The 12,313-nt window shown below is 41.5% G+C and overlaps 1 protein-coding gene across 1 annotated transcript; it reads right to left on the bottom strand.

Moving 5' to 3' along the window:
- Positions 1 to 7,357: 7,357 nt before the first annotated feature.
- LOC146501428 (C-C motif chemokine 3-like) lies at positions 7,358 to 12,050 on the bottom strand. The gene is made up of 4 exons (XM_085133294.1): positions 11,882 to 12,050; positions 8,829 to 8,940; positions 8,568 to 8,710; positions 7,358 to 7,491 (listed from the first exon to the last, which is right to left on the bottom strand). Exons 1-4 carry the CDS (start codon positions 11,952 to 11,954, stop codon positions 7,358 to 7,360), a joined length of 462 nt encoding a protein of 153 aa, XP_084989420.1. The 5' UTR covers positions 11,955 to 12,050.
- Positions 12,051 to 12,313: the final 263 nt, after the last annotated feature.

Here is a 12,313-nt window from a genome sequence, read left to right as displayed (position 1 = left end):
CTCCGTCCCGCTCTCTGCTCCTATTGGTCCTCCGTCGTCTGTTGACAACACAAGCAACGGTTGTTTGACGGGAGGCGGAGTTTAAAGGCGCGTGTTGATTGGTTTATCACGGAGAAAAACAAAGTCACGGTTAGATGTGACCACCGCCTGATTTGTAGCTGAGTTTACTGATAACAAGTTTAACTTTTACAAGGCGGGGTGGCGGCGTGGATAAAAGACAAATTCCACAAAGGTGTCAGCTATATAAACAAAAATACAGCCCTCGACGGTGAAATGGGCCTGTGCTTCCCTCTACTGTTGGTAAGAGGACGGTACCTTACTAGAGCGGCCATGTTTAATTAAATTAAAAATGTTCTGATTGGACCATTACATTGAAATGTCTAGCAGAAGAAAAAAACTTCGAAGCAGTCTTTACTCACAACATCAACAAAAAACAAACAACAAAAGATGTATATGTATATTTCGTTTTAAATTACAGGGATGTTATTGTTTTCCCTGCAGTTTAGATATTGGGACAACAGAGGGCACCACAGAGCTGCACAGCTCTTGTGACATTATGTAAACAAGTTGTATTTAAACCGCTTTCCTAGACTAAATAAATTCACTTGTCCTCTATAGTTAACATGTGTTATATGAGACCAGGATGTAGACAAATTTTCCAGCTTGCATTCCAGTGCAAAATATGGGAAATAAGTTTGCTGTGAAACTTAAGCCAGATTTTGTGACACAGATACACAACAGATGAAACGAAATAATTTTATGTCCCCGAAGTTCAGAAAAAAATTGAAGAATTGAAAAAAGAAGACTCATAGAGGCTTAATTTTTCTCCCCTAACCTTAATAAAGGAGGGAGGGGGAAGACCCCCCACATCAACCTCTCTGTTCAGAAGGTCCCATGAATCATTGACTTTCTTTCCCACAAGCTCTGGATGTGGCTGCTGTTGTGGACAGGTGTGATTTGAATTACCTTCATGCAAACACAACAACTAATGTGGTCAAAGAGAAGCAGCAGCTTGAGGTCGCTTTTGGCTTCCTCAGGTCTGGGCCACAGGGAAAACTTTTCTTGTGCTGTCAGCTTACATACCAACCCATAGCATACTTCCCATAGACAGACAGAGTGTCTTTTGACCTGTCTCCCTCTCCTCACCCCCAATCAGTCACAACAGATGGCTTCCTCTCCCTGAGCCTGGGTATGTTGGAGGTTTCTTCCAGATTTTCCTTCCCACTGTCACTAATTGCTTGCTCATAGGGGGTCATGTGTATGTTGTTATTGTAGGGTCTTTACCTTACAATATAATGCACCTTGAGACAACTGTTATTGTGATTTGATGCTATATAAATCAAATGATAGATAGATGGATAGATAGATAAACTTACAAAGGTTCATCGAAATCCCAGATGGACACATTTTTCTTTCACCCAAAATAATTTTTTTAAAGGAACATCTCAAATAAATACAGCAGCACTTTCATGCGTTGACGTGACCCACTCGTGTGTCGTGCAGCGATAATGAGGAACGCACACACTGTTCATAATCTAAGTCGAAATTTGCCACTTACAAGAAGGACGTACCAGAGTCCTTACTTATGTACTAGAGGCGGAGTTTACTCTTGAAGGACAGAGTTGACCACTTTGAGACACAGCTTGCCAAATTTCAAGAAATAGAAATTATCAATAAATATAAACAGCTTTCCTGCTTGGAAAGTTAGTCGCGCCACTGGAATCTTTACCTTTATGGCATGGAGGAAAAAGAAAAAGAGGACATAAGAAAGGAAGCAATTCAAGTCTGCCAAGCTCTCCTACCTACGGTTTGACACTCAGAATGATGTGTTGGTGAGGAAGTCCACACCCCCTCACAACGACTACTGGGCCTGAACATCTCCCTCTGCAACTGGATCCTGGACTTTTTGATGGAGAGGCCTCCAACACCACCACACTGAGCACTGGAGCCCCTCAGGGCTGTGTGCTCAGCCCACTGTTCTTCACTTTGCTGACTCACGTCTGTGCAGCAATGCACAGTTCGAACGACATCATCAAGTTCGCCTATGACATGACTGTAGTGGGTCTCATCAGCAAGAACGATGAGTCAGCATACAGAGAGGAGGTGCAACATAGAACAGACTTGTGTAGATTCACCAACCTCTCTCTCTGAATGTGGACAAAACAAAGGAGATGATTGTTGACTTCAGGAGAGCACGGAGAGATCACTGTCCATTTAACATCGAGGTCAGTAAGAGCACCAAATTCCTTGGCATCCACCTGGAGGAGAACTTCTCCTGGTCCCTCAACACCAGCTCCATAACTAAGAAGGCACACAGCGTCTCTATTTCTTGCGGAAGCTGAGAAAAGCCCATCTCCTTTCATGCATTATCACCACGTTCTACAGAGGGACTATCAAGAGTGTGCTGAGCAGCTGCATCACTGTCTGGTATGGTAACTGCACCATATCGGATCGAAATACCCTACAATGGATAGTGAGAGTAGCTGAGAAGATCATTGGAGTCTCGCTTTCCTCCATCACAGACACTTATAGCACCTGCTCCATCCGCAAAGCCACCAGCATTGTGGAGGACCTCACACACACTCTTCACCCTGCTGCCTTGTGGAAAGAGGTACTGAAGCATCTGGGCCCTCACTGCCAGACTGCGGAACAGTTTCTTCCCCCAAGCCAGGGGTAGGGAACGTTAGTCCTTGAGAGCCGGTGTCCTACAGGTTTTATATGTGTCCTTGATCCAACACAGCTGATTTAAATGGCTAAATTAACTCCTCAACATGTCTTGAAGTTCTCAGAGGCCTGGTAATGAACTATACATTTGATTCAGGTGTGGTGACCCAGGGTGAGATCTAAAACCTGCAGGACACCGGCTCTCGAGGACTAACGTTCCCTACCCCTGCCCCAAGCCATCCGACTCCTGAACACTCAGTGACTGGAATGACATACACACACGCACACCTTCATACACGTCACTACCAAGCACTTATCTTCAGTATCACACACACACACACACACACACACACACACCTTCAGACACCAAGTTACTTTTTGCACAATACTCTGTATTTTGCACAGTTCCATTGCACTGTTTTGTGTCTGTATCGTCCTGTTGTGTGAAGTTTTGCACTGTCTTGGTTTTTTGCAGTCTTTGCACATTGCACTTTACATAGTCCTATATTTGTCTGTTATATGTCATCTGGAGCACCAGGATCTTGGAGGAATGTTTCACTCTGTACTGTAACACTGTACATGCTTGAAATGACAAGAAAAGCCACTTGACTTGACTTACCAGAGGCCAAGGACAAACTAGCGGACATTGTGGACACAGTGCATCGCCTTGGTCCAAAGAAAATGAATAACACCTGTCCCAGAGGCATTATTCTGCAGTTTACCTCCTGAATTTACCGCGATGCTGCCCAGCTAAAAACTCATCCTTCTTGAAAAATACATGAGACTCGCAGAGGATTTATCTACTGAAGAAAGAGAGAGAAGAAAGATACTGTGGCCTGCTGTAGAAAAAGCATGGAAAAAAAATAAACCGGCATACTTCATTGGTACCGAGCCCTCGAGAATGGAATCGAAGTATTCCCACCATAAACTGTACTGACTGTTACTCAGTCTTTATTCAGGGTACAGTATGCTGTGGCACCTTTTTGTTGTTCTTATTCTCTAAAATTTTGTGGACTCCCTTTAACTCTACTAAGTACCTCACTAGGTATATTCCTCTTATGCACTCCAGATCCACCTTAAGATGCATACTCCCTCCACAACTATTTTGCTCTGGCTGTCTTTGTTTACCCTTTGTTATCTCTTAGTGGAAAAACCTACATAGAATTAATTTCCTCTTCATGCACTATACTGTGCCCATCTGTTCTCAGAACTCTACTTTATTCCACCCCATGTTAAAGTTCCTAAAGTTAAGTAAAGTTAGATTTGTGGCTCCCCCTCCCATGGTTCTCAGGATACCAAGGACTGTAAGTTTTCTCTCTGACAGCTTTTTATTTATTTTTTGTTTTATTTGTTCTTATGTCACTGTCTATTATTTCCCTTAATGCCAGAGGTTTAAGAGACAACATAAAATGAAAAGCCATATTCCTATACTGTAAACAGTATGGTACTGACTTCTGTTTTATACAGTAATCCCATTCTACTCCACAAGATGCTATCCTATGGAGGTCACAATGGGGCTCTGAGTTATGGTTCTCTCATGGTTCAGAATTCTCAGCAGGGGTTTGCATTTTTGTTGGAAAAATCCTGTTTTCTGATTCTGACAAGGTTGGTCATTATCAGTGTGAATGCTGATTAAGCAGTCACAGTATTGCGTATTGAGTATTCAACTCTATCTACTTTCACACACGTTGAGCTACCGACACCATTCAAACTTTAAAACTAAGCCAAGAAATTGAACTACTCAGCTTTTATTTATCTTTTCAATATCTTTTATACTTTTTCTTCATTTCCAGTTTGAGTTTCATGGTTTGTTTCAGAGTTTGTTCAGAGTTTAGAGGGTGTCTATGGAACAGAATGTTGGTGGTTAGAGTGAGAGCTTCAACCGACACAGTGTGAGAAACCAAAGAATTCATCTAAAAAAACTTCTTTCAACTGCTGCTGTATCCACAGTTCTACAGTTATCATTTTACCCTCAAAAGATAGTCATTGTTGTTCTCTTTCCAACAATGTGTCTCTAAAAACTCACACATGTAAACTTTTTAAACTGTGTGGATTCAAGTGAAGGGAGTACCTTCTAGAGAAATTGGTGGTCATGGTGAAGAGAATGAGTGGGAAAAAGTTGGAAAGGGGGGGAAGAGGCACAGGGCTAGTGAAAGGAAGAAGAAAAATAAGTGAAGGTTGTATAGAAGGAACTGATAGTGAAGGTAATGAAGAGGGAACAAGTCCAAGTATGAATGTCCTTGTGAGGTTTGAGGGCGTGAAGAAAATGGATCCACTTAATTGAACTGAATTGAATTGATTGAATTGATTTACCTTTATTAGTCCCACAAGGGGAAATTTCATAAGGCTGCCAACCTATTGCATGGCGCCATCTTACCCTCCGACCGTTTGGAAAGGGAGGGGGATGAGTGTGTGCATATCAGTGTATATGTATGTGTGTGCGTGTCCAGAGTTCAGCTGAGACAGTGTCCTTCGCCCTGCTAGGCTAAGTAAACAGTCTTCCAGCCAGCCCAGGTGGTCTTGCATGGAATGGGAAGGAACAGACTAAACACAGTCGTTATCAGGGTGTTGTTGTTCGGCTCCAGCCTTGCGACCGCAGCTGGGTATCTGCATGAAGTGATGTCATCCAATTTGCGCCCAGAGATGTTATTCCGAGCTAGCCCTTCCAAGATGTAATCCAGTCTGCACTCAGAAGTCTTATTCTGAGTATTCACGACAGCCATAAGCTTCTCCAAGATCTTATCCGTGCTGCACTCAATGAGCCCATTTTAAGAAACTCACGCCTTTTCCCATCGTTCCAATCCCAGCAGGCAGCCTTGTGGGGGTTTGAACAGCCGGTTCCGCTTTCTTAATTCTTCAATAAGTCAGGGCCAAGCCAGCTCCGATCAGCCAGAACCCTGTTACCATGGTTCCGAATAGGTAGATATCTTCAGCACTCAGGCTCACCCAAGCCCAAACTTCTCGTTGAGAAAGGGGTGTCAATTGCATTTAGGGACCAGATGATCCAATTCATAATTCCTCTTTTAGGTTTTAGAGAACAGACTGTAAGAGAGTGTTCCAGGGAAAAGTAATACAAAAAACACGAGACTAGACAAGGACACAAGAGGCTAAGCAGGGAAGCTAAGGGAGAGGAGGAGAGGAGAAAAGTGCGACCGCCTTCGTCAAGAGCAAGAGCAGAAAAAGCTAACTTAAGCTAACAAGAGCACTTAAAGCACAAGTTGGGGAAATCAAATATGCTAAGATACTCAGAGATGGAAATTTACTGGTTGGTTGTAACACAGAAGTGCAGGTGGAAAAAGCAAGGAAACTTGTGGGGGTGTGCAAAGTCAAAGTGAAGAATACTGTAAGAATAGGGGAAAGGAGAACTAATGGAAGAGCAGGTCAGCCACTAATCAGAAGGTCGGTGGTTCGATCCCAGGCTGCCTCCTGGTTGCATGCCAAATATCCTTGGGCAAGATACTAACCCCATGTTTGCCTACTGGTGGTGGTCAGAGGGCCCGGTGGCGCCTGTGTCCGGCAGCCTCGCCTCTGTCAGTGCGCCCCAGGGCAGCTGTGGCTACAATGTAGCTTGCCATCGCCTGTGTGTGAATGTGTGGGTGAATGACTGAATGTCGTGTAAAGCGCTTTGGGGTCCTTAAGGACTAGAAAAGCGCTATACAAATGCAGGCCATTTACCATTTAACTTAAGTCAAGGCCAAAGTAAATAGATGAGTCTTTAATCAAGATTTAAAAGACTGAATAGTATCAGAAGTATGAATGGCAATAGGGAGATTATTCCATAGTCTAGGTGCAGCGATAGCAAAGGCACGATTGCCTCTGGTTTTCAGCCTAGACCTGGGTTGCATTAAGAGCATTTGATTAGAGGATCTTAGTGCTTTTCGGGGGTTATATAACTGGTTATACAAATGTTAAATAGCTAGGTGCCATATTCATTAAATATTCATTAAAAACTCTTAGCAAAGGAGTCTCAGTACTATGTTGAGGCTTAAAGCCAGACTGGAACTTTTCACTAACACCATTGGTATCTAAGGTCTGAAGTTGTTTGCAGACTACTTTTTCCTGGATTTTTGACATAAAGGGAAGTTTAGAAATTGGCCTATAATTAGAAAGAACATTGGAGTCAAGATTAGTCTTCTTTATAACAGGTTGTACAAAAGCATGCTTGAATTGCATTCAATATGAATAAAATACAAGGTCCAGTAGTGTTCAACGCTTCCTTGAAAATGTGGGCTGGAAGAATATCATGTCGGGAGTTGGAGATTGTTAAGTGATCAGTTATTTCCTTCACATCCAAAAGAGACACAGGCTCAAACTGCTGGAAAACAGCAGAGCATTTAAAAGCTGGAGCTGGATTTGAGACTACAGATGAAAACGGGGCCCTTAAGGTTGCACCTCGAAGCTGGTGTAAAAGACTGGTGGTAGTTCCCGGCACCAAAATTTAAGTTTAAAAATCAAAGCTAATCCTACATCTCAGCCAGATGTCCTAGGGGAGCTGGCGAAGGCACAGTCCGGGGGAAGAAGCTCCGAAAAAGAAGAAGACTCCCGGGACGAAGCCAGGTTTCTGTCAGAAATAGGAAATCCAGCCCAGATAAGAGGAAAACGTTGTTTAACATAGAAGTCTTATTAGCCAGTGATCTGATATTTAGCAAGGCCATCCGGAGTAAAATAAAATTGTTGCTGATTGGAGCAGATCTCAACAGGCGAAGATTGCTGTGGTTCGTGCCACCTCTGGAAGGCCGCACCCAGCTCCGAACAGGTGGAAACTCAGCTGGCGAATCCAGGTGAGCATAGTGTCCAATAGGCTGTAAACAGCGATGGTGGGGCAATCTAAAGCAGAAGCGATCCCGGAGAGCATGGGAAGGAGGTAAGGTATTTAAAAATACATGATAGCTACTCACATCCAGCTGCTCACATGCAGTGAGTTTAAATAAGGCTTGAGGCGAACACGAATACCATAAATAAAATTCAGTGTGAGGGACACAGTGTTGCTTTTTGGGGATGTGAAGTGTTGAGGCAGCAGACAGTTGCTCAAAAATCGAGGGTACTGCAGAAAGTGACCTATGCACAGGCGTGTAAAATGGTGGAGCAAGAGAGACAGATTGAGAAACCCAGGTTAGAGGTAATGGAAAAGTTTATGGAAATGGTTGAAAGGAAAATAGAGGAAGAGAAGATGGTGACATTTTTTATTGATTATAAAATACGCTATAACAGATTCATATCGGTACCAGCAGTTATGCAAATTTACGATATCAGTATTAGACATCTAAAAAAGTGGTATCGTGCCATCTCTAGTTTTTACGCATACTTTCGTTAGCAACAATGACGGTAAAAACGATCATGTGGCTCCGCCGTCTGCTTGTTTATTTTCCACAAACCTTTCGCAATAAAGTTCAAGATCGTGTTGAGACTTTTCAAAATAAACTGAAATGATATATATTCCCCCAAATATCAAATTTCAGAATATGCATCAAACAAATTATCTCAAATGAAAACATGAAGTAACTATAAATGGTTCTTACAGTCACCACATGAAGGCAGGCACAGAGAATACCAGCATGGCCATTAAAGATGAGGCAGAACCAGGTAGCTCCAAACAGAAGGACCAGTCAAAACAAATACGATTAACTACGGTTAAGGTTGAGATGTCCCTCCACCCGTATCAGCTTTTTAAAAATAGTTCCATCTCAGCTGAGATGGAGTGAACAGTCTCTAGGGTAACAAACACAGAGATACTAAAGAACTTAGAGAGCTAGAAAAACAGAAACAAAAATCAAGAGACCAGCAATGTACGGAAGAGGATTAGGGCTACTGGAAAAAACAAGTGGGCACGTCTTTTTTTTTTTCTTCTATCCTCTTCTGTAGCAATGACACATAATTATGAAATCAAGGATTATTAATAGTACAAAATACAAAACACTGGGTCACCAACCCAGGACCATGAAACCCAGGGGTGGTGGCATTCTTCGACTGGATGGATTCAATGATTTTCTTTACCCACTGCATGGTTGGATCAGCACAGACTTGTTTACCAGCCACCGTCTTTAAGCTAAAACAGAGACAAAAAATTAATGATACTGACAACTTGTATATTTTTTTTAAATATATATATGTAAGCATACTAGATATATACTACTCTTCTTATTTTGAACTCTGGAATCACTTACTGCACGCCTTCCATTGCACACCGTTTATCTGTGTATTCGAAGCTCGTCACTCTTTTGGCTGGAAGACGTAGTTGGAGGAACTGAAAGCAGCATTTTTCTGGACCGAAGGTGCCTGGAAACATTATAGAGATATAACAAACTATTAAAAGAAATCCAAGTGGAAAATTATGTCACTATATCACTGTAAAATTGTTTTTACAGTTGGCTGTTTTGTGTGTCTGTGAACTTTTCAAAATCACAGGACTTTGATTGTTGCAGTAATGTCGTGTTAAAAGGCCTCAGTTCAGTTTGTCTGTATTTTTAAGAATAACGATGTCTTTCATTTTAGCTTTTGCATTTTAGCAATTCAAGATGGCACCAGTGTGTACGGTGTTGTGCCAAAGTAGGTATCCCCGACAGAATTTGTTTCCCCTGTGCTGGGAGCACCAAGAAGTACTGATGTTTTCATTTTGTGAAAAAGTGAAAAATTAGTATTGTTACATTACCATTCAGTTTGAGGGTTACAACAGAAAATTATATATTTATTGCTCACGGGTATCAGATGGGATTATTTTTAACAAACCATTAACGTTTTGGCTGATAACTATTTTTATTCTCCTATAACTTTACTATATAAAGAGCTAAATCCTCCAAAGTTTCAGGAGTAATGCGTCATAATAAGAAGTGTTTGTGAACGAAAAATCAGCAATGTGGGATACTGTTTGTCCGTGATTTACACAGGGGGAACAAATTGTGGCAGGATCAGCCTGATATTATTTGTATCCCACTATAACTTCGTTGTATAAAGAGCTAACATCTCAAAAATGTCAGGAGTAGTTAGTCATTATAAGAAGTGTTTGTAAACTAAAAATCAACAATGTGGGATACTATTTGTCCGTGATTTGGACAGTCCAGCGTGTGCTCCCGACGCAGGGGAAACAAATTCTGTCGGGGATACCTAATTTGGCACAACACCGGTCCTAAACATGGAAATATGTGATGCTGTTTTTTCTGATCACTGCCCTGTTGTGTTTGACATACTTTTATCTCTCCGCCATTTTACACCTCTTATTTCAACACGTCGTTGTCGTGTTTTTAACCCATCTACAACAGAACAATTTTCTATTGCTTTTAAAAAAGTTATAAGATCTCCCCTTGGCTTTGGTACCGAGGAAATGACAGTTAATTTTTATGATAAATGCAAAACTGTCCTTGATGAGGTCGCTCCTTTTAAAATTATAAACTCGAAACCACGACCAGACCCATGGATAAATAAGGCCACTCGTTCAGCCAGACGAGAGTGCAGGAAGGCTGAACGTAAGTGGAAAAAAGATGGGCTGCAGGTGTCCTTTCTCATGTTGAGAGACAGTCTGTACAGGTATCAGGACATTGTTAAAGCAGAAAAGTCAAGGTTTCTTTCTAATGTTATTGAGAATAGCTCCAATAATTCTCGGGTTCTTTTTTCAATTATTGACTCTGCCCTGAATATTTCCCCAGCTTCTTGTATTAATAGCTCCTCAGACACCTGTGAGATTCTTGCAGTTTTTTATCAATAAGATAAAACAGCTTTGATCTATGATCGCCCTGCCTTCACATGACACGTCTAAAATATTCACCTGCTCTGCTGTTTTTGATCAGTTTGAGCCTGTGTGTCTTGGTCAGGTGGAGGAAGTATGTTATGGCACAAAGACATCATCGTGTCCAAATGACATTATTGCAACACATTTTCTAAAAAAGATTTTTAAGGTTGTCAGTTCTGACATTTTAGCTATTTTTAATAGCAGCCTTAGCTCAGGTGTTGTGCCAGCCTGTTTTAAACATGCTGTTGTACAGCCTGTACTCAAAAAACCTAATCTTGACTCCTCCGTCCTCACTAACTTCAGGCCTATTTCAAAGCTCCCCTTCCTGTCGAAAATTTTGGAAAAGATTGTATTTGTTCAGCTGCAATCTTTTGTAAAAGGACACAATGTTCTTGAGAGGTTTCAGTCTGGTTTTAAAACTCTTCATAGCACAGAAACTGCGCTTTTAAAAGTTCTTAATGATCTTTTATTAGCCACTGACTCAGGTGACTCAGCTGTGCTTCTGCTCTTAGATCTGACCGCTGCCTTTGATACTGTTGACCACAGCATCTTAATCACACGGTTGGAGCATTGTGGCGTAAAGGGCACCCCATTAGAGTGGTTCAGGTCATACCTGTCTGACAGGACCTTCTCTGTGAGCTTTGGCGATTTTATCTCTTCCTCAGCTCCCCTTACTTGTGGTGTTCCCCAGGGATCTATACTGGGGCCAATATTGTTCTCCATTTATATGCTGCCTTTAGGTCTAATTTTTAGAAAATATAACATTTGTTTTCATTCATATGCCGATGATACTCAGATCTATCTTCAGCTGAAGGGAAATAGTTCTGCCTCACTAGATCCCTTACCTTCAGAATTAATTTTAAAATTTTATTGTTGACTTACAAAGCCCTGAATGGACAGGCTCCCGGGTATTTATCTGAACTCCTGCAGACTTATACCCCCCTTAGATCTCTTAGATCAAGTGATCTTTTGCTCTTAGCTGTACCAAGGTCGAGGCTGGTTCATAGAGGTGATCGAGCATTTGCAGCCGTAGCGCCCAAGCTGTGGAATAATTTACCCCTACACATCAGACAGGCTCCCACTGTCAATCTTTTTAAATCTTATCTTAAAACGCATTTTTATTTACTGGCTTTTAATACAGCATGAGAGTTATTTGTTAATTCATATTTGGTGTTTGCTTTTAATACTCTAAGTTGTTTTATTAGGTATGTTGTATTCTTGTATAGTTATTTTATTATGTATGTTGTATTCTTGTACAGCACTTTGGTCAACGCTCTTGTTGTAATTAAATGTGCTATAGAAATAATTAAACTATTAAACTATTTTGTTCATCTAAGACTTCTTTTTTAAATCATGCTCCTTTTTTGGCCTTTCAGCAAACACGATCACGCTTAATTAAAAAGTTCAAATGACCAAATTTTGACTTTTGAAAGACAGAAAAGGAGAAGCAATTTGCCCTTTACGAGAAAAATAAGTAGCATGCAGTCAGCTTACTCTCAGACGTAACGAGAGACGACAAAAGAACGATGCAGGCCATCAGAATGACTGGGTTCTTCATCATCATCATCTTCCTTGGTGTTGTTGTCCTGTTTGTTTCTGTTTGTCTCTTTGGCCTGCTTACTCGCCTGCACAGCTTCTTTCACACTGCCCCTCTCCCTTTTTTTAAGCTGCTATCATAAGCATGTGTGTTCCATTACAAAAATATATGAGCTGCAACTACCCAGTGGTTCTGTGGTTCTGTGGTCAGCAGGGGAAAGAAGAATCAGGGGAGGAGGGTAAATGATGCTGCGGCTGAAACCCGTTTCTCTGAAGTTGAAAACATAACATAACTGCTGTATGTGTCACACACACACATATGCATGATTGCGCATTCTGCAGATGCCTTATGGATTTAAGCTTGTCTCCCTGTTACAAGATAAGATAATA

Source organism: Neolamprologus multifasciatus, chromosome 15 (assembly GCF_963576455.1).
Source record: "Neolamprologus multifasciatus chromosome 15, fNeoMul1.2, whole genome shotgun sequence".
In the NCBI taxonomy this organism is placed as follows: domain Eukaryota; kingdom Metazoa; phylum Chordata; class Actinopteri; order Cichliformes; family Cichlidae; genus Neolamprologus; species Neolamprologus multifasciatus.
This window is presented reverse-complemented; position numbering and strand designations above follow the sequence as displayed.

Coding starts and splice junctions, on each gene's coding strand:
- LOC146501428 (XM_085133294.1), bottom strand. CDS start 11,954: ATGATGATGATGAAGAACCCAGTCATTCTGATGGCCTGCATCGTTCTT. Junction 8,941..11,881: donor GTCTCTCGTTACGTCTGAGA/GTAAGCTGACTG, acceptor TAATGTTTCCAG/GCACCTTCGGTCCAGAAAAA. Junction 7,492..8,567: donor GACCCAGTGTTTTGTATTTT/GTACTATTAATA, acceptor CTTCTGCTTTAG/ATTGCCCCACCATCGCTGTT.